We start from the raw sequence: 23,020 nt of genomic DNA on the forward strand, positions 1-23,020 counted from the left end.
TAATTTCCAAGTTGGTAGCACAGTGTGATTATAAAGACTGCCTAAATTATTTAAAATAAATTAGACTTGTTTTATTGCATATCTACTTTTATCTAATTGTGGAAAAACAACTGGTACAACATAACTAAATCCTTTTGAATCATTCTATAATATTTAACCTAGTATGATAGTTAAGCAGTACTTCAATGATTTAAAAAAAGAAACATTTTTTATTTCTCCTTAGATTATCACACCAGTGCCTCACATATGAGCCAAAGGAATGTCCAGACAAAACTACACTGAAGTGACAGAACTTATTCTCTTGGGTCTCACAAGCCGTCCAGAATTGAGAATCATTTTCTTTGTGCTGTTCCTTGTGGTCTACATAGTCACTGTGTTAGGGAATCTTGGCATGATCATTTTAATCAAAATTGATTCTCGACTTCATACACCCATGTACTTTTTTCTCTCAAGCTTGTCTGTTCTAGATCTATGTTTTTCCACAAATGTCACACCCAAAATGTTAGAAAATTTCTTATCGGAGAAGAAGACAATCTCCTACGCTGGCTGCCTGGTGCAGTGTTACATTGTCATTTCTGTGGTCCTCACAGAGCACTGCATGCTGGCTGTCATGGCCTATGACCGCTACATGGCCATCTGCAACCCTCTGCTCTACAGTAGCAAGATGTCCAAGAGTGTCTGTGTCCGTCTGGTCATTGTCCCTCATGTGTATGGCTTCCTTCTCAGTGTGATGGAAACCTTGAGGACCTACAACCTCTCTTTCTGTGGTGCTAATGAAATCAACCATTTCTACTGTGCAGATCCTCCTCTTATCAAGCTGGCCTGCTCTGACACCTACAGCAAAGAGCTGTCGATGTATATAGTAGCCGGCTACAGCAACGTCCAGTCTCTTCTGATCATTCTCACATCATACATGTTCATCCTCATTGCTATCCTGAAAAGCCGTTCTGCAGAAGGGAGAAAGAAAGCCTTTTCCACATGTGGCTCCCACCTGACAGTGGTCACAATCTTCTATGGCACCCTCTTCTGCATGCATTTGAGACGCCCCACAGAAGAGTCCGTGGAGCAGGGCAAAACGGTGGCTGTGTTTTATACCACAGTGATTCCTATGCTGAACCCCATGATCTATGGTCTCAGGAATAAGGATGTAAAAGAGGCATTGAAAAAGGCATTAGGGAATCAAAAAGTGGGGAAATAAAAGTGCCAGCCGACTATTAAAACATTTGTAGTCATAGTAAGATATGTTATTATTGAGTTAGATGTCTTATTTAGGACTAGTCTTGCACAATACATTTCTATTCTGTAGCTGACTAAGTTAAAATTCCTGAAGGCTGTTGATGAAAGTGGAAAGAATGGAATTCCCAATTTCTTCATGTTTCTGTATCAGCTAATGTAGTTTCTTACCAAAAAACTATAGGTTAACCAAGACTGAATTTTCACTTTGTTTGTTTTTATGTCAGATAGAAAGATGTACAAGTCTCTATCATGTATGCTAACTTTATTATGTTTAGTGTCTATAGCCCATATCACATGTTTTATTTTGAACACGGCTTACATACTTAAGGTCATTTTATGATGCAATATGGCAGCTGGAAAGAGAACCCACTTGTGTGCATGTTTTTCAGTGAGTCTAAATCTATCCAGAGTCTCTCCTTATATCTTCCAGACCAAAGCTTAATCTTATCTTCAAACTTCCCTGTGAGAGGATCTTGGAATGTTTATCCCAGGATACTGTGATTCAGGCTACAAGATGAGGATTCTGTTGCTATCCCATTGTTGAATAGCACTCCTCATGTCCATGGGAAAAAGGTAGACAGAATAATTTTGATGGGAGAATAAAGAGATGTATTCCAATTATTGCTCCCTTCTCTCTCTCTGTGGAACATTTCTGCATTTCTGTTTTTCAAAAAAACCTGAAACCCAGTCCCTTGATTTCTTTTCAAGTTAAAATCTTTTGACAACATCTCAACCATTTTGTTCAGTACTGATCCAAATCAATACAAGCATATGTATATATATATATGTGTGTATATATATATATATATAAACACTAATGAGTGTGATAATGTAGACCAGTAAGAAAACCACAATGAAATAGAGTTGTAATTCCTGATGACTAGTTAATTCCAAAAGAATAAATTTTGTCACATCATAAAATTGAGCATTTGAAAAAATTGATCCAGGTAGAGACACATTATCTACTAAAACAAACAGAATTTGATAATTATACATACCAAATATAGCCATTCTTTATTTATCCACTCTTTACCCATTCCTTTTCAGTTCCCTGATATATTTTTATGTGTCCATTCTTTTTTCTTATATATCTTTTCTTAGCAATATTTCTTTCTCTTATGTATATATGAGTTTTTTTTTTACAGAGATCATGGTAAATAACACCAGTATAAAATATAGTGGCAGAACTTATTGTCTTTAGTTTTTCTTGTATATAAACAAATATTTCAGGAGAAATTTTATTCTTGCAATCTCTCTTGGAAAAGAACATATCTTTTATTCATACCCCCAGTTTTTCAGAAGTGCATATATTTTATTCACTAAATTTATAAACTTATAAGTTCTACAATATATTCAATTTTTTTCAAAACCACAGGAATGTTATGAATGTTATTGGATAATCAGGAAGTTAACTGGAACTTCCATTTAGCACCTTGCAAATTTAAAGTACTTTTAAAAATGACTTAAAACTTTACAATAAATTAATAAATTGTTTATATAAATTATCCTCATGATAAAAGGGATCTATTCTCTTATAATATCATATAATTAGTGTCATTCACACTGTAGATAAAATTATCCTGAGTGTAGTTTAGATAAATAAATTTTGGTTTGGAGCTATCCTTGTTACAGTTGAACATGATTGCCTAGAATATTTTCTACCTGCTCCTTGATCTATATTTTGTGTGATATATATAATTTCATAAAAACATAATAGGTATGCATTTAGTCATAGTATCTATGACTATAAGGTATGATGTCACCTCTAAATGTTTGAGATCCAAAAGCTTTGTCAATTAATCTTTGTCAATTAGTCTCTACATATCTATATCTCTTCTTCAATATTTATTTCCTGTTGTGATATACTGGTTGACCATATTTATAAGCTAAAGACTCTCAATGTAACTCGTCCTACCAGTACCCTCCTCTGAATTCTAGACTCCTATATCCAAGAGAAAACACCATTTTAAATAGGTTGACATTACAAAGGTTTACATGACTTTGCATGAAGAATCATCTGGACAGAACTTCATTTGTATATCTTTCATTTTTATTTAAACACACATATATGCAATTATTTCCCTAAAACTTTTAAACTGAAATGTTTATTCTTTCAGGTAAGTTTGTTTTTCATGAAGTGACTTATTTGTTTAATATTTTTTAATACAATGCTTGACTTATGACAAGATTTTTCTGTCCAGTCTGATTTCTTGAAAAAGATCAAACCTTAATCATAAACATTTGATCATATTTCAGCTCATAATCCATATTCTGAAGCTATGCAGAATCCAATACTTTAATTATTTCAACTCACAGACTACCCAAACTGTATATGGCAGTGTATGCCATTTTATCCAGCCAGTATGTCTACTTTGCATTTGATATTTAGTCCTAGTTCCATTTGAGCAAGACTCCTTGGCCAACTTTTAGATTTCCTTGTTTGGAGAATAATTATATATCCACTTGTATTTTTTAGTGCATGGAAGCAGAAACTTCTGGTCATAGCATATGTCAAAAACCTTAATTGTGAAAAATGCAGTGATCTGTCATTGAATTTGAAAAACTTTGTTCAATGATCATATTCCTGAATTACTTGGTATAGGTTAATACTCTATTCTGTACTGCAGGATATATGTAGATAGGTAGATAGAAGGATAGATATGTATCTACTTATTGTTCTATCATCTATCTATTTATCTATCTACCTATCATCTACCATCCATCTAGCTAATCTCCACTACAGAATGGAGAAATTTCCAGTTGCCTGATGCCTCTTATCTTATATAACATGAAATAATTATGTCTGTGTTTCCATTTCTAGTCAAGCTGCAAGAGTTCAGAGTACATGGAAATATTAATTTTCTATAGATATTTGCCTTTATCTTTTGATTTTCATTAAATAATAATCGGTTAAGTAAATAGAAACTAAGAGTTTTCTTTAGTGTTAATGGTGAAACTCTCTCTGGGTCTTATTACAAAATTCTTCTTTGCAAACTGAATTCCCTACTGTCATTGCAAAAAGTAGGTTTGTTGCTAACCAGTTTCAAGGGGCCTTATTAAACTGATGGGATTCTTAGCGTTTACATGGGGACATATTAACTGAAACCAATCTCAATAAACAAAGTTTCAACTTAAGCTTAATTAATATGCAATCTAGTTTGACTGGGTTGAGATAATTATCTGATTCCTTGGAGATGACTATTTCCTCTTCATTGGCGTCCTTTCCTTTGGGAGACAAGATAGTGTAGTGGGGCTAGATATAGGCTGGTGCTTAGTCTTTCACTATCTGCCCATGTGCTCTTGGGAATATTATAAACTTTGAGCCTCAATTAAGAAATGAAAATGCTGCCTTAAAGCACAGGGTTATTTTAAGGTGCAAAGACATAACAGATATTAAATAACCTTGACAACTGCAAATTGATGAGGTTGCAATGATTACAGGTAGAACAGTAATGGCAACAACAAAAATATCAGAAAAAATGATTGCCATGTAAACTCTTGTCATATTGGTATTCTGTGAAATTTCTTAGATTCTATGACAGAATGCCATAGCTTAGCTTTTGCTGCCAGAATAGATCTCACCTGATAGCTTTCAAGAGAGGTCTTATCCTTATTTAGCTCCATGTGCATTTCACTTCAGATATATGCATTTTGAATACGTGAATAAAATGTAATATTTTTAGTATATAGGTTTAGTAGATAGTGGATAAGTTTTAGTAATTAAGTTAATGCACCTAACAGAGAATCTCTTCATTTATAGGATAACATTCTCACTCATTCTTTAAGTTGTGGTTTAGGTGCTTCCTCTTTTCAAAGGTCCTAGAATACACCTTCACTGAAACACACAAAGGTGATCTTTCTTTCTAAGAAAATCCTAAAGCATTTTATTATCTTGAAAAGAAATGCAATGAATTGCAACAAAGTCAGAGAATCACTGGTCAGAAACCCTACAACCAAAATATATAATTTAAGTGAAGAGACATAAACAAGCAAGGGATAGTGATATACCAAATATCTAGCAACAGTGTAATCCTATCATCACCCCAAGGACTGAAAGGAGAAGCAGGGGACATGTAAGGACAAGATTGTGAATGAAAGGCTGACGGAGGGAGCTGGAGAAAGGGTGCATCTACTGCCAGTGTCCTGATGTCAAAGCTGGAGAGTGCTGGACCAGAGACATAGTGTCCTCTCTCCCCCTCTCCTGTCACAACATCCTGTTGGTTGTATGCAACTGGATCCATATATATAAACACATGTGCACACACACAAACACACACAAGAACTGAAGTCAGGATCTATAGTAGAAGAGATAGATGCAGTCCTGAGTTCATTACAACATTGTTTGCAATGGCGACAGTATGAAAACAGCCTGAACATCCATGGACAGAGGAATGATAATTGTGGCAGGAAATGTGAGATGGAGCGGGATACATGGATACAATGGAATTTCATTCAACCTTAAAAGAGAAGGGCATTCTACCATATATGACAACAAGGACAAACCTAAAGGACATTTTGAAGCCAGTCACAGAAGGATAAACACCCCATCATTTCACTTATATGAAGTATTTAAAACAGTCAGACTCAGAGAGAAAGAGTAGAATAGTAGTTGTCAGGAAGTGAGAACTGAGCAATGGATAGTTATCTAAGGTGAGTTCTAGAGATCTGCTATATGACCTTTGGTCTACAGTCAACATTACTGTACTGTGCACTTGAAACATTGTCAGGAGGGTAGATCTCAAGTTAGGTGTTCTTATCAAAAATAAAAAATGAATAAAAACAAAGAACACAGTATCACAAAAGACAAGGAGTGAGGCAGTAGACGACATTTTTAAATTTCAAAGAAAAACAACCAATAATTGAAAAACTGTCATATTTATCAATAGCATGTAGATGATCTGGAAAGCTGGCCTCAGTGATTAGAAAGGGCAAAAGATGGTTGGTTAGAAACTGGAAGCAGTGGACAACTTTTCAAATATTTCGGCTACTGTTGAGTTTTTTACATATACATACGTCTAGTAATATATGTGACATTTATGAGATTTGAAAATGATTTTCTATTTTGAAATTTCACAAGAAACGAGTTCACCATTGATAAAAATACATCTCCTCTCTCCCATAGATTCACCAAAATAGAGTCTCAAACTGTGCTAAAGAGGTCCTGTTTTCCAGGTAAGTTTTTGAGTATTGTGCTTTTATTTACAGTTCTGATTCCTCTTAATTTTTAAGCAAATATCTTATGAACACTTACTATTTACCAGAGTTTACTGAGTCCTTTACACACATTAGTTCTTTCAACACTCAAAAACATAAAATATATGCAATTTATATACCATATTTACCAATAGAGACATTGCCTATGGTCCCATAAATTATTTAGGATTTAAATGCTTATCTTTATCCTTTCCTAAAACTTAAGTTCTTACTCAAATTTACAAGGATTTATGGCTTTTTTATGTTGTCCCAGTGTAATAAGTTATCTTTGCCTGCATGAAAATGTCTAATACTTGAATCATAGTTCCTTCAGGAATACAGACAATTAAACACTTTTTAAATTCCCAGTATAATTTTTCCAGATCATCTTACCTTGAAAGAGAGAAAAAAAATGTTACCTATTTCATATATCTCTGGAGATTTCAGTTTAGACCCAAGAGGATCCAGGAAACACACAAATGACTAGTTTGGGTGGTTTATTAGTAAATAAACCACTTAGAATTTGTTCATTGGGAGGTAGGATGATGGCTTAGCAGGTGAGTCTTTCGAGTTTGTAGGTGGAAAGAATTGCCAACCTCCCTTTGAGAAATCCGTCTCTTTGGTGAGTTTTGATATTAAATGAAATAAGTTTACAAGCTCTAATGTCCTAACATTTTTTACATACTCTGCTTTCTACTAGTTTCCAAAGGATGTTTGTACTTATAATAGTATTTGGTCTAGTGCTCAAGTATTCTCTTTCTCTCTCTTTCTCTCTCTCTCTCTCTCTCTCTCCCTCCCTCCCCCAACCCCTCTATATCTCTGTCTCTCCTCTCTTCTCTGTATGTTTTTGTCTCTCTCCTTGTCTCTGTCTCTGCTTCTGTATCTCCTTTTCCTCTCTGTCTCTCCTTGGTCTCTTTGTGTCTATCTGTCTCGCTTTCTCTCTTTCTCTCTCTCTTTCTCACACACACACACACACACACACTGCTTAAGTGATCTCATAAGTGTACAGAAGATAATCTCCTAGATGACTCTTCTTCCTGCAAGCAGTACCCACAAAAAGGGCTGTTCCTCTCTGAATGAAGGAGGAGAGTTAGGAGGACAAGTGTGATACAAATAATTGCAATTACTCTGAAGCACACATCAAGAACTCGCTCTCAATTATCTATCATCTATCTATCCATCCATCCATCCGTCTACCTACCCACCCACCTGTCTACCTGTTTATCTACCTAGTTCCCATAAAACCTTATTTACACAGATTATTTCCTTAGGATATATGGCTAAAAGTGAAACCACTAGAGTAAGTGCTTTGGATATTTTAAGTTCTTGAAATCTATTGACACAAATTTATGGGGAAAGACATCTCCATGTAGTTTAAAATAATGCTATTTATAAGCAACTTAATTTATGCTAACTCTTTAAGAACAACCCTCAAAATGTGGTAAATTTGGAACTGAAAAAACAGCATGTCTCTTTAATGCCTATGAAGTAAAATTGTATGGCTTCTGTATTTCTGATTGACTTTCTTTCAGCTTCTATAGCATTAAGTACTTAATCTATGTAAATGAGGGAGGGAATATAGGAAAATGAAAAAGTCAGTCATAGAATTTTTTGCTATATTTTAAAGTTATGTGAACATGCACAAAATTGAAAAATGTGAGTATAAGTATAGTTTAATTTATGAAGTACATATTTTTATTTTGCCCTAATTAGAGATGTATGGAAAAGACAGCGGGAGTTAAAACACTGAAATAGTAGTGCTGAATGACTCAAATTTTTCCCCCGGTGTTTAACTTTCACCCAGCATTTTCCCATAGTTTCAAAAATGACAAAGCAAAATCATACTTAAGAAGACTATTTTGAGAGTAAAGGAACCCAGCCTGGGCCAAGAAAGATATTTCAGGAAAAAGGCTGAGCTGTGCTTGTCGCCCACACAGTAACATAACTCAAGACAAGAGGCCAGAGCTCTCCTTCCTCTTACACTGGCGAGGACCATGAGCAGCGTCATTTTTATTCTTCCACTTGCTGCAAAATCCATAAAATCCGCCAGAATAAATGGCTGAAGCTAATATCACTTATGTCACTGAATTCATCCTCAAGGGAATTACAGACCGTCCAGAACTGCAGGCCCCGTGCTTCGTGATGTTTTTAGTCATCTATCTGGTCACAGTGCTGGGCAACCTTGGCCTAATCACCTTAATCAGGATTGATACTCGACTCCACACACCCATGTACTATTTCCTTAGCCACTTAGCTTTTGTTGACTTTTGTTACTCCTCTGCTATCACCCCAAAGATGATGGTGAACTTCGTGGTGGAACAAAACACCATCCCTTTCCATGCATGTGCAACTCAGCTCGGCTGTTTCCTCACGTTCATGATCACCGAGTGCTTCCTATTAGCATCCATGGCCTACGATCGCTATGCTGCCATCTGTAACCCCTTGCACTACACAACGCTCATGTCAAAAAGAGTCTGCATTCAATTAGTGGCAGTTCCGTATATCTACAGCTTTCTGGTGGCCCTGTTCCACACCATCGTCACCTTCCGTCTAACTTACTGTGGTCCCAATGTTATCAACCATTTCTATTGTGATGACCTTCCCCTCTTGGCTCTCTCCTGCTCGGATACACGCATAAAAGAAATTCTGATCTTTGCCTTTGCTGGTTTTGATATGATTTGTTCCTCTTCCATTGTCCTCACCTCCTACATCTTTATCATTGCTGCCATCCTAAGGATCCGTTCTAACCAGGGGCGCCGTAAGGCTATTTCTACCTGTGGCTCCCATATGGTGGCTGTCACTATTTTCTATGGCACACTGATATTCATGTACCTACAGCCCAAATCCAACCACTCCCTGGACACTGACAAGATGGCGTCTGTGTTTTACACAGTGATCATTCCCATGCTGAACCCCCTGATCTATAGTCTAAGGAACAAAGAGGTTAAAGATGCCTCAAAGAAAGCTTTAGAAAAAGGTTATGAAACCTTAAAGATTTTAAAATTGAGAAAATAATAACAATAATTGAATTAATAACTACAAGGAAGGAAATAAATGGAGTTTTTCTTCTCAACTATATTTTGTTTAGTTTTTTCCCCAATTAACTGAAAATGTGACTGTTACTTAAACAATCTGAACATTTTCTACAAGGACCTGGATCAGTACTGGAAAATCAGTATGATTTAAAGAGTTCTGTTTAGACCATCGTAGACCTTTTTTTTTTTTTAAGATTTATTTATTTATGCATACAAGAACTGGGGTACAGGGCAGAAATATGGGAGGTGGAAGGAATCACCAGAGACAGAGTGAGGAACAGAACAGGTGGACTGACTGAAATACACTTCTGAGGGGAGCAGCGGGCAAGTCAGGAGAGGTCTGCTGCGCAATGTGGGTTCCACCGTAGCTGGCCGGGGATCGAACTTGTGCTGCAGTGGCTGCGGATAGCTTCATTGGTTGTGTCTTAACCCCTAGCGCCACCAGGGAGGCCCCATCATAGATCACTGATACTTATAGATCACCTTATAGATCACTGATACTATGTTCACATATAAATGCAAACACTCTCGAACACACAAATATGTCCTGTGCAAAGACAGAGCATGCTTTTGTTAGAAACCAGAACTAACCTGACTGCCTATGTTTGAATGCCATTTCCTTTCTTTCTTAGCTTTGCATCCTTGGAAATGGACACAAATTCTGTGGGGCTCTCTGATTCTGGGAAATAATAGGTCTCAACTCATTGGTTTGTTGTGAGCAATAAACAACTTAATATTTATGAAGTAATTGGGACAATATCTGTGATAATATATGCTATGTAAATGTTTTTTATAAGTAATTAAAGTTGAATTTATTGAGTTGCTAAAGGTTTAGTGAGCATTGAGTAAATTGAATAAAGCCAGGCTATGTTTCTATTACCCATGGCTACTTATTTATGTAACTTTACTTAGTAAATCAAACAAAAAGATGTATGAGGTTTCACCTCTGGACATCAATTATTTATAAATTGCCTAAGGTCACATAAGTATCAATAGTAATATGAAAACCCTACTGCAAATTCATGACTATCTGAATTTTGCTTTCTGAACACAATGGGAGTTAAGAATAAAGGATAACATAGTATTGATTATCTAGACTTAAATGGGTCATTCACAAATTTTTAAATGTAATTGGAAGAACATGGTTTATAAGAAATTATGTCTGTAAATGAATAAGTTCAATGTATCTACATATTTGTTCAATTCAAAATTACTTCAGGTCATGATGTCATTTCTCTGTGTCTGTTGTTTATCAGGTCACCCTCATAGGAGCATAATGCTCAATTTTAGAATTGGTGAGTTGATATGCTTTTAACACTCATGGAAGGTATCTAACTTAACGATTTTTTTAAAAGATTTATTTATTTATTTATACCAGCACTGGGTACAGTCAGAAGCGTGGGAGGGTGAGAGGATTCACCAGAGACAGAGTGGGAAACAGAAAAGGCAGACTGACGAAGTACACTGCTGAGGGGAGCAGCGGGTATGGCAGGAGAGGTCTGTGCACCATGTGGGACCCTCGTCAGGGGCTGGGGATCGAACTGGCACTGCAGAGGCTGCGGGCAGCTTCGCAGCCCAGCGCTCAACCGCTGCGCCACCATGGGAGACCCTCTAACTTAGCGATTTAATATTACTTTAGCATTTTAGAAGAAGGCTGTTATAGCTGCAGTCTTTATATAGAGTACAGTTTGAGGTTGCAATACAAAAAGGCAATTATTTCCTCGTCAACAATCAATTTGTAAGTAAGCCAGACATCCTGCCATGGGATACTTTTAGAACATAGAGACTTGAATGAATTCTCATATTTTGAAAACAGTTTTGACAGAGAAAGATGGTGTTTCTGTTCACCACACTGTCTTTTGTGCATATGATTCTATGATAGTTACACATCTTCTCATGCATCACACACAAGGCAGGCAGAAGTATTATAATCTCTTTTTACTGACAAAGATTCAGAATCTTTAGAAGCTATAGGATATTTCTGCCCCACTCCAGGACACTGCTCTTCAGGGGTTTAACTGCACCTTTCTGCTTTATAAAATTATTTATAACACCAATGCTTAAGTACTAGCTGAACTGAGGTTTTCAAGTCTCTAGACAAATTTAATCTTACTATTAGTGATCACTTCTTAAAGTAAGCATGGATTTTCAGGGTGATAAACTATGAAAATCAAATGTACTTGGTAGCCATACTGTTTCAGCTTCTTCTGGGATGGACAACACAGTTCAAGCAGCTTCTAAAACCAAACTCCAACAATCGCCGGGCGGCTGCACTCACCACATGAAACACTAGCCCTCAGTCCAAACAGCAAAATCAATAAGTGTTCATTTTTTTCTCAGGTAGATTTAGAGAAAATGTTGGTATGTACACTCTTCCTTCTTTGGACTCCCTGATACATACACATACATAGATAGAGATATACCTGTCTGTCTGTCTGTCTATCTCAAGTTAACATCACCCATAAGCAGAGGTGTAAAAGACAGACTTCCTTGCCCCATCTCTGGTCATTTCCTCCTTACTTAATTATCCCCCACCTCTCCTCACCAACTCCCCACCCCTGCATGCCCCAGTGTATGAGCAGCAGTGGGGAATCTATTTTCCATGCCAGATTCAAACCAGTAACAAAATTCAATGTGTTTGTTCTCTTGGTGGGTGTCTGGGCTGAATAAAAGACACCCCGAGATGGAGGCACAGTATTTATTTTTTAGTAACAAGAAAAGGAGACAGTAAAACTAGCAAGTCCAAAGAAACTATCTCCTAGAGGGGACAGGGTGGAAAGTTATAAGGCAGAGTTTAGTGTGGGCGGGGTCTGCAGGAATGTCAGCTCCTGGTGCGGCATCTCCTGGTCCTTATGGTCAGCCTGGAAAGTCTACCAAAAGACACACCTTCAGGGAAACACGAAAGTTTGTCATATATGTGATTCTTACCGCATCTGGGGTTTTATGTTCAGTTCAGAAGCTTGGAGTACAAGGGGACCTGTGCCTGGTGACCTGGGTCAGCAAGGAAAATTCCTTAGATCTTATTACCCCATGCTCACAGGGTCACATATTTTTTAGTATTTTTTTAACTTATGAAAAATGTAAGTTAAGTGAAGGTGCTGAGTGACATTATTGTAACTGACTATTCAGTTTTTTTAAAAAATGCCAACATATGGCTGTAGCTGGAAATATAAGAGAGTCATTAAAAAATTAAGTTTCATAGAGTTGAACTCAAAACCTTGTTTTTGTCCTGGATATTAGCTACATGAGTGTTAGTGAATTACAAAACTGCTTTGAATTTCTTTGTTCTTTAAATATGCCTCCCAGTAGGGTTTCACTAAAATTAACCAAGGGCATCCACTTCTTCATTTTGTCCAGCATCTGACACAGAGAAAAATATTTAATAGATGTTCTAGTTTTACTTTGAAAGTTTTGGAACTAAAAAGATTCAATTTATTAATCTAATCTTTCCTGCATGTAGCCAAAGTGGTTTAATTTTGTTTTTAAGAAAAATGAATTATTTTAATATTTGAATGGGAGAAACATAAAAACATTCCATTTAATATGTTCATAAACACAAAAGGAAACTTAAAATGACTAAATTGCTCTAAGGATCAATATAAAATAGCTCCTTATCATTTGTGTTTTCATTTTATTGATTTAAAAATGAAACATATTGTGTTGCCTTTTCTAAAAAACGTTATTATCCTATCACTTGAAACAAAATAAAAGGATGATGATGCATTAACAATGTTAATAATTAAATTTAATATTCAACATTTTTTAATCAAGTGCTTGCTATGTACTAGGACCTGTGTGATACCTTATATATTTAATATCTTACTTAATCTTCACCATCAGTCCAAGAAAAAGGAGCTATTATTACTGCCATTTTTCCATTGAAGAAACCAAGATACAAAAACAGGAAATAAATTTACCAGTGACAACAGCTATTCTTTGGGAAATATAAAATTGCTAAGCAAAGTGTGTACAGGAGGAGTAGCCACCTAATAGGAACAGACAGAGGGATCTAGTGCTGTAACATAGCTCAAAGAACTAAGCTGACTCATCATCGGTATCACTGGGTGTTCAGTGTCAAGTCAGCCCTGCTGGTGTTATCCTTTCAACTGAATGCAGAGAGTGGAGTGTTAGGGAACTCATCCACCATCTATGCAAATTGGACATGCTTTTCTGTTTATCAGCACATCAAATCTGAAATTCAAGATATCAGGTGTTGATTTATTTCAGTAGAATTCACATTTCTCAACAGGGCACAAAATTCAGATAAAGTTGCCATTTTCCATTTGTTTCTTTATGAATAAGATCTCATGCCCACCTAGGATTAAGTTCTTTCTCTCTTTGTCTCTTCTTTTATAATTCAGGAACGGAAAATTTACACATTGCCTTTCCTATGAAAGTCACTGAGAATGAATGGTGGGTAAAACATATTTTTCATGAATCTGGGCACTGGAAATTAGGGATTTGACTATCATTTACCCGCTTCAAGACTAGATAAGATACTATTTTGCAAATGGTGCTTGGCAAGCTTCCTGTATAATACTTTTCATCTATTTAATAGCCAAAACCAACTTTTCTATAATTTTTTTCAGTGCATTTTTTACCTCCTGATTCCTCAAGCTATAGATCAATGGATTTAACATGGGAATCACTATCACATAAAACACTGAAGCAAACTTATCTCTGTTTAAAGATTGGCTAGACTTGGGCAGTAGGTACATAAAAATGATTGTCCCATAAAATATTGTTATGGAGGTCAGGTGGGAAGCACAGGTAGAAAAGGCTTTGTGTCTTCCTTCAGTGGAATGAATTCTCAGGATGGCAAAGAGGATGAACACATATGAAATTGTCACAATCAGTAGAGAACAAAGGATGTTCAATCCAGCAATGATTAGCAACATCAGCTCTTTGACATGCGTGTCAGAGCAGGACAGCCCGATCAAGGGAACTTCATCACAGTAGAATTGGTTGATGACATTGGAGCCACAAAAAGACAATTGGAAGGTGGTCACAGTCTGTATGAGACCCACAGTCAATCCATAGATGTATGTGCTGGCGATCATTTGGTTACAGAGTTTCCTGGGCATGAGAATGACATAGAGTAAAGGGCTGCAGATGGCAACATACCGGTCATATGCCATGATTGAGAGCAAATACATCTCGCACACGACAAAGGTGATGAAGCAGCACACTTGCACAGCACAGGCATAAAACCCTATACTTTTAACTTCACACAGAAAATCCACCAAAGTGTTTGGGGTGACGGATGAAGTAAAAGAAAAATCAACAAAAGCCAGATGACCAAGAAAAAAATACATGGGTATTTGAAGTTGAGGACTGATATGAATTAACACAATCAAACCAATATTACCCAAGACACTTGTTAAATAGATTATCAGGAATACACCAAAGAGAAGGACTTGAAGCTCTGGATTATCTGTGAGTCCCAAGAGGATAAATTCAGACACTGCTGAATGATTGCTTTTGGCCATGGAATAGGCTTGAAGGTCTTTTACATTTTAAAATCCTCCAGAACATGTATTCTGAGTGGACTGGTCTCCATTGGGAATAATCAAACAGAAGTTTGGTGCCGGTTATGACCCTTCATAATCTTACATTGAATGTGTTAAAAGGTGAATCTTCATGTTAATTCTGGTTTCAGGATGAAATGATATTCTAGGCAGAAATTCCAAAAATGAAATTGTGGAGATTTGCAGAAAGAGATAAAACTGACCTTTTATTTTAAATTTTATGTAATTGAAATATCTATCCCATAACTCTTTTAAAAGAGAAAGTAAAGACCGAGAACTATTTGAACAAATACATCACTAATAGATTCCAAGACAACTTTATTAGATATTCTCAAGATGCCTAAATTTAAATGCTTGAAATAGAATGAGCAATTCAAACACCACCCTATCCAGCCCAAATGCCTGGAGCACATTATCCTGGGTGAATGATGCTAGCTTCCAAACAGTTATCTGGTTAAAAAAAACATATTACATCTATTCCTCTAAGTTCTACTAATAAACAATTAATTATTGAGTACTACTAGTTGTTTAGCTTACTTTTAAAAAATCAGTGTATACACCGTGGAATATTACTCAGCATTCAAAAAAAATAAACACATGCAATTTGCAGCAACATGGATGGAGCTGGAAGGGATCATGCTCAGCAAAATAAGCCAGAAAGAAAAAGGAAAATACCGGATGGTCTCACTCATAGCAAGAATCTAGAAAACTTAAATAAGGGACCAGGAAAAAGAATAACTATAAGAAAGAAAAAATCAAAAGCAACAAACAACTATGAACCAGAGACACTCTATGTGGGGTGGGGGGCGGGGAAAGTATAGGGAGCTGTAAAAGTATAGGGAATATAAAAATAAAATTTAAAAATTAAAAATAAATAAATAAATAAATAAAAATAAAATAATCTGATGTAGTCAAGCACAGGATAGAGAGGAAGATCTCTAACTAGAAGACTTTGAGGGGGTGGGAGGTCACGGGAAGGTTTCCCAGCATTATCAAAAGCAAGAAGGAAGGATTTAAACCACAGAAGTCTTCAAGCAGACAACCTGAAAATGGGCATTAAGTGCTATGCACACAAATACATAATCATTCAGCCTTACCTTCTAGACCTGGCTCTGCAACTAGTAATCTACATAAGCCTGGGGTTATCTCTTGAACATTTTGAGTCAACTTATCTATGTATATTTTTAAAAAGGTGGTTAATTATGTTTTCTCTTTACTTCCTTCCAGTTCAATTTTTTTTTTTTACTTCTAACCAAGTTGCTTTTAATACTTTTAACAAAACTCATATAAAATCAGAAAAAGCACTATTAAACTTTATTTTACAAAATATACTCCAATTTTTTGTTCCAGTCCATTGCATGATACTGTAATTTTCAAAGCTCTTATCTTGAACTACTAAGGCCATGTTGTTACACACCAGTGAGGCAAAACCACAATCCTGAATATACTCTTCTAACCTACCTGGGTACTGGTTGCTCCTACTTCTCCTCCCAGTGACTCTGGGAGCAGTTGACTCAGGTTTTTGTCAGTATTTCTGTCCCAGAGGATCTTATCTCAAAGCACAATGCAAGTAGGATTATCAGAAAAATTAGCGTCACTGCTTAATTGGGGTGCCAAGATTTCTTAATTTATGAAGATTTATTGATGCAATTCCCTGTTTTTAAATAACTGTTTATCTTTGGCTCTGTCTTGAGTATAAAATTGTTGCTTTATTGTTCTCCTAACTCTTAAAATATGAATATTAAAAAAATATTTTTGTGTATGTAGAGTGTCAGTCTTTTTGAATTTGACCTTTAAGGCAGGTAGGAATTACCTTTTTAAAATTCTTACAAATAACATCTTATGAAATGAAAAATGTATCAATTTCCTCCAAGGTTCTTCTTCCTACTATGTGCACAAGGCACTGGGCAAAAACTCTGGGCATTAAATTTCATACTAGTCACTCTGAACTTGGATAGGAATAAGGAATATATTGTTAGTTTAGTATGTGGAGAAAGAAGATAGTGCACTTTATATACTGGTTATATATGTAAAATTTGTCACTTAATTTTTTTCTATTAAATAAATATATATAATTCTGGGATACAGTATAATAAAGAAGGTGGTAGAATCTTACATTTCTTTTTCCTGGTGTATGAACAAGATATTTTGACTGAATAAGAGAATATAGCAAATACTTAGAAATCACAACCTGGTAATATTGTGCAAATGATAATCAAGATAGGAATTATATACGCTATAACTATATATGTTCAAGGCATTAAATAGCTATCTGGATACATAGTGTCTCTTCTTTTTTCTAATTGGGAAATGAATCTGGTGCAACTGAATGAATGATACATCTTTGCTTGTCTTTATATGAAACATCATGACTTGTGGTTTGGTAATGAGATGCTTGGTCATTATGTACAGTGCAGTAAACAAACAACAAACAGACAGACAGACAGACAGACAGACAGACAGGTGGTGATAGGTCTTTGTGGTTGGACTCTGGTATCATAAGTACATCAAGGTCAGTCTCTATTGAATACCAGGTGTACCAGACTTCAGAGGAGTTTCCTAAGTCTCATATGTCTGCTAGATTTTGGTATGCAGAAACTGACAAAATCTATCAAACCACAGAAAATACTTATGAAAACAGTGAATTTTTCCTTTAATGATGCAAAGAACTTACTTAAACAGGCCCACTGAATATCTAATTATGTCACAGGACAGTACATACATTACACATATTATGAAGACTAATCCAAAAAGCAGGGAGAAAGGAAAACTCTTGCCAAATCCACTATCAAATAGTCAATCAAATAGTATCCAAATTGAAAGCACACAAAAAAAGTACATATCAATTGGAATACAAATAATTATGATCATATTTTGGTTGGCTTCAGAATATAAATTTATTATTATTTTATTTCTCAATTCAAATGACATGTTACAGTTTTATTTTAAATATTCTTGTCTAATTTTGTTAAAGTGCAGTAAACAAGTCTTTAGCCATTTGTAATTACAGTTTTTTTTTAAGACGCTGATCCCCTATGCCCAAACATACCCACGAAGAAAAGAGGAAGGAAAAAGAAGAAATAACTACTTCCCTCTCCTTTATTCATATTTCATTGCTTCATTTTAAATTATTTAATTTTTTAAACTTCTACCTCACCTGATTCCTGGATACATTTCTGTTAACATATCAATCTGCATACACTTTGGCTAAGTTAATGAATAGTGATTTGTTCCATATTACCCTCAAGAATCTAAGAGTTTTGGCTTAATTTTTATTCTACCTATTCCTTGTAAATTCTCAGGATTACATTTAATCTATAAATCACTCAATTAACCTTTGCTTTAATGACAGCCTATACTGACCATCTCTTCATTTACCTATAGATTTGTAAAATTATATTGATTTAACAGCACAGAATGAATTGGTCAGAAATCTCTTTGAGGCATCCTTCACATCCTTATTCCTCAGGCTGTAGATCATGGGATTCAGCATGGGGATCACTAAAGTATAAAACACAGAAGCCATTTTGTCAGTATCCAGTGAATGGCTGCTTTGAGGCTGCACATACATGAATAAGAGTGTCCCATAGAAAACCATGACTGCCATGATATGTGAAGCACACGTGGAAAAGGCTTTCTTCCTTCCTTCTGCTGAACGCATCCTAAGGATGGACAAAACAATGTTGGAATAAGATAATACCACTGTAATCATGGAAAAAACCAAATTTGTTGTTGCAGATATAAAAACTACTGTTTCTGGAAAGTAAGTATCAGAGCAGGACAAGGGTAACAGAGGGGCAATATCACAGAAAAAGTGATTGACCACATTAGAAGAGCAATAAGTCACAGAGAATACACTGTATGTTGCCACAATAGAAGTAGAAACCCCATAGAAGTAGGTGAGGGACACCAGCAGAAGGCAGAGCCGCCGAGACACCACCACCATGTAGAGCAGGGGGTTACAAATGGCCACATAGCGGTCATAGGCCATCACAGCTAATAGGCAAACCTCAGAAACAATGAAAACCAAGAACACCCCCAGCTGGGTGGCACATTCATAGTAAGAAATTAATTTATCTTTTACTAAAATGTTGGTCAACATTTTAGGGGCAATGACAGTAGAGTTGCCAAGATTGATGATAGCCAAATGGCGGAGGAAGAAGTACATGGGTGTCTGGAGGCGAGAGTCTACACTGGTGAGGGTGATGATGCCCACATTTCCTGTCACGGTCAGTCCATAGATGACCAGGAAGATAAAGAAGAGTGGGATCTGGAGGTCTGGATGATCTGAGACTCCCATGAGAATGAATTCTGTGATTCTGGTGAGATTCCCTGGAGCCATGTAAGAGACTGGGGGTTCATCTGTTTGGAGACCAAAAAGAGAGGAGATTACAATCTTCAAGGAATCACTTCAAGGAATCGCTATCCAGGACTGTCAAGAGCAATTCATTGGGTAAGATTTCCTGGAATCATGTATAAAATGTCATTAAATTCAAGTTTCTAGATATAATAAAAGTATTTAGTAATCACTGGGAGAGAATAGAAACAAGACTGATAAATTAAATGGGTGATACAGCATCATGCCTTTGTGGAGGATTTACGTCCTCAGTTTCTTCTTCAACAATGAATAGATAATTAGTTTGCAAGCAGTAGTAGCCACCATTAATTTCTCTTGTCTTCTGCATTAAGTATAAGGAAGATTTGAGGTATTGAATGCCTCCAATTAATTCAGTGTATCTTAATGATTTCTTTTCTCTGAGATTTCTTACATTCTTCCAAGAATAAATGATTTAGATGCCTTCTTGGCCCATTTTCTTTATTCTTAGTTTTCTAAAACATTTATTTGATGCACATTGACTTTTTAAGTTATACTATCCATATCTATTAATAGATTATTCTCTTTTTTCATTTTATTAACTCAGATAAATTAAACAGATAAAAGTCTTCAGACATTTTTTTAGGTTAGTGGTCTCTTTTCAGCTTTTAAAAATATAATCTTTGAAAAATAACCATTTTCATAATTCTATCGTACTAGGCTTTCCTGGATACTGCTTGCTTTCTCTCTTCTCTCCTAACTCTTTTTACCCCATAATTTGATGCAATTCCACTTATTCTTTTTATTGTTTTAATATTTCTTAAAGTTATATGATGTAGCATTATTTTTTAAATTTATGAAATATAAAATCTGACCTTAATTTTTAGTTGAACTTTGTCTTAGCAGTTTAACACATTTTTACATTTTTTATAATAAGAATAATAAGAAGAAGCATCCTTACTTTTAGAGCTTGCCTGACGGTTGTGTTTTATGTATTTGCCAAAGATTCTGCATGCCATTATAAGCAAACCTGAATATTTTTCAAGTGATGGTTATTTCAAGACTCTCACCTGCTCCTATGTAAACTAGAAACACTTCCCAATCAGAACGATAGTTTTATTGGCCAAGAGGTCCTGTCATAGTCTCTCCTGAAGATTTGAAGATAAGTTCCAGAGAGTGAGGACCATATGATCATTTAATATTGGTTTGCCCCTTTAGCTAGAAGAATGCCTGGATATGGACATCTGTGTTTTATCTGGAAACTGAATCTTAGTAGATTCTAAGATTCTAATACGTGAGATCAATGATGATTTCTTCAGATGTTTCTTCCTTCAACTTTACTTGCAATATATGAATGCCACTATCAACTTTCACAAATCAACTGCTCTCTAACATCTTGTCAATTCATAATGAAAAAAAAAATACCACACTACTCCAGGAACCCAGTTAATGAAGGACAATGAATTTTTGTGGTATGAAGTATCAGCTATCAGTGACTATAAGTGTGTCCATGTCATAAACCAGGAATCACAGGGAGTTACTAAGACTCAGCTGATAAACAGAATCAAAACTCTTACCTTTAACAGGAAATTATACTTTCTTCTCCCAAATTACTACTAGTTTTTCTTTGGGTATTGGGAATTTATACTTTCCCTCTCCCTTTGTGATACTCCCTAAGGAACTCCCTTGTAATTCATTCAGATGATTATACCAAATCATCTGAGAATTTTAAAACTTTCCTTGTGGTGCTAATTTTTAGGACACCCTGCATGTTTACCAGTGAGAAAATGTAAGGAATATCCAAAAAGGAAAACACTAATCACTGTCAGGGATTCAGTAACAATGAAAAACCCTCTGACATGAACTTTAGCCTATCCGAACTGGCACAGTTCGTAGAATTGTAAATGAAGCAGGATTTTAAATTTGAATTTATTTTTTTAAAAGAGTATGTACTAGGCACTGGGTTAAAAAAAAGATATCATTAACATTGTGAGATAGATCTCATTATTACCATATTCAGATGATACCAAGCTCAGATAAAGTATGTCATTAGCCCAAAGCCAAATGATTGATAACTGAAAGATTTGACATTATGCCTCATCTTTATCTGAGCCTTGTATATGTCTTGTTTACTCTTATGATGTGAGATTTGACTGCATGCCCCATCATTGTCTGCTTTTCTTTCTTCTCCCCTCTGCCCCTCTTCCTCTCTCTCTTGCTCCCCTTCTGTTTTTTTAGTTCTCTTTCCTAATTCTTCCTTACTTTCAGGCATTGTGATATACTTGGGCTCGTCCTATAGATTTTCCTCTCAGTCCTGAATCAGTCAAATCTCAAAGGACCCCTGCCAAGGGGTCCTTTCCTTTCATCAAAAAATGCTACTTGAAACTAATATCTTGGCAGTAGATGTGTTTGTTGCTAGTGAGATGTTCCATCTTTACTACTTGTTTTAATTAAGTAATTTCATGTATATTAATATAATTAATTATAATTAATCAGATTAATTGTAATAGTTAATCAGAATTGGATCATTTGTCTCTAATCTTTGGTCATAATAGATGATATAAAATTTTTAATTCTCAGCTGTTCTTTTGTATTCCTCTTTAAGGAATTTTGAGGACAGTTGACTTTAGGCTAGGAGTTATTTTTATTGTACTTTAGCATGGATGCTTATCTTATGGTTAATGCATGCTCAATGTCTTTGTGATTGCCTCTATTATCATAAGTAGACCACAATAAACAGTGTGAGTCCCTATTAAACATCAGAAGCTACTAGGCTTTATGGGAGTTTCCTAAGTCTGATGTGTTGGTTTCTGATTCTTTGGTTTCTCTGTGACTAATATGCTCAAGTGACATTTCAGAAATACCACACAAGCTTTTTGGGTCAGTGTAATATGATTTTTTTCCTTTGTGTTTTTCTTTTCTTTTTTAAAGATTTATTTATTTATTTATACAAGTACTGGGTTCAGTCAGAAGCTCTGGAGGGTGAGAGAATTCACCAGAGCCAAAGCGGGGAGCAGAACAGTCAAAAGGACCAAAGTACACTGCTAAGGGGAGCAGTGGGTGCGGCAGGAGAGGTCTGGGCACCATGTGGGACCCTCGCCAGTGGCAGGGGATCAAACCAGCGCTGCAGAGGCTGCGGGCAGCTTCACAGCCTAGCGTTCAACATCTGTGCCACCAGGGGAGGCCCCCTTTGTGTTTTTCTAATTACATGTGCTCTTCATGACATAGTTTATGACATGGTTAACTTATAAATACATAGAATATATCCTATGGCAGCTGTGGATATACACAGTCTAAGGTACACTATGCCATCCTATCATCCTTTATTCCAATTATATTCACTGTCATTTCCTTTTGGTTTTTTCTCTTACCACATTCATGTTGACATGCTTAACTTTTTCATCCTTGATAACACCTTTTGCCTCTCATATCATACTGTTTGGCATGAAAGAGTATTGCTTTTGGTTGCCAATACAAGGAGAGCTCTCTTTTTTTTTCATGAATAATAACTTTTACAAGATTATCCCTTTCTATTTACAATGGTAATAATGGTGTCTACACATTTATCGATGTACAAAATTCAAAGTTCACTTGATTCCTCTACTCATTGTGTTTCTTCATGTGACTTCTTAAAAAAGATGAACAATAAATTAAAATAATTGATGAAATGCAATGCCCAGATCCATTGGAAAGAAGAGGGAGAAACAGAGATT

At 35.8% G+C, this 23,020-nt stretch overlaps 3 protein-coding genes across 3 annotated transcripts in view; 2 read left to right on the forward strand and 1 right to left on the reverse strand.

Moving 5' to 3' along the window:
* Positions 1 to 259: 259 nt before the first annotated feature.
* Positions 260 to 23,020, forward strand: part of LOC311180005 (uncharacterized protein) — a gene marked incomplete at both ends in the record, with an annotated part of 33,306 nt that continues 10,545 nt past the window's right edge. The window contains 3 exons of the mRNA XM_084247683.1: positions 260 to 1,186; positions 1,307 to 1,392; positions 19,100 to 19,221. Coding sequence (XP_084103809.1) covers positions 260 to 1,186; positions 1,307 to 1,392; positions 19,100 to 19,221 — 1,135 coding nt within the window. The remainder of the gene's footprint in view (positions 1,187 to 1,306; positions 1,393 to 19,099; positions 19,222 to 23,020) is intronic.
* On the forward strand, positions 8,485 to 9,444 carry LOC311170399 (olfactory receptor 8U3; the record flags this gene model as incomplete). Its single annotated transcript, XM_084232763.1, has 1 exon — positions 8,485 to 9,444. The coding sequence occupies one exon, from the start codon at positions 8,485 to 8,487 to the stop codon at positions 9,442 to 9,444; it is 960 nt and encodes a 319-aa protein (XP_084088889.1).
* Positions 14,012 to 14,953, reverse strand: LOC311170907 (olfactory receptor 5AL1-like; the record flags this gene model as incomplete). Its single annotated transcript, XM_084233400.1, has 1 exon — positions 14,012 to 14,953. The coding sequence occupies one exon, from the start codon at positions 14,951 to 14,953 to the stop codon at positions 14,012 to 14,014; it is 942 nt and encodes a 313-aa protein (XP_084089526.1).

The sequence above is a fragment of the Talpa europaea genome, assembly GCF_964194135.1.
Source record: "Talpa europaea genome assembly, chromosome: 1".
Classification (NCBI taxonomy): Eukaryota; Metazoa; Chordata; class Mammalia; order Eulipotyphla; family Talpidae; genus Talpa; species Talpa europaea.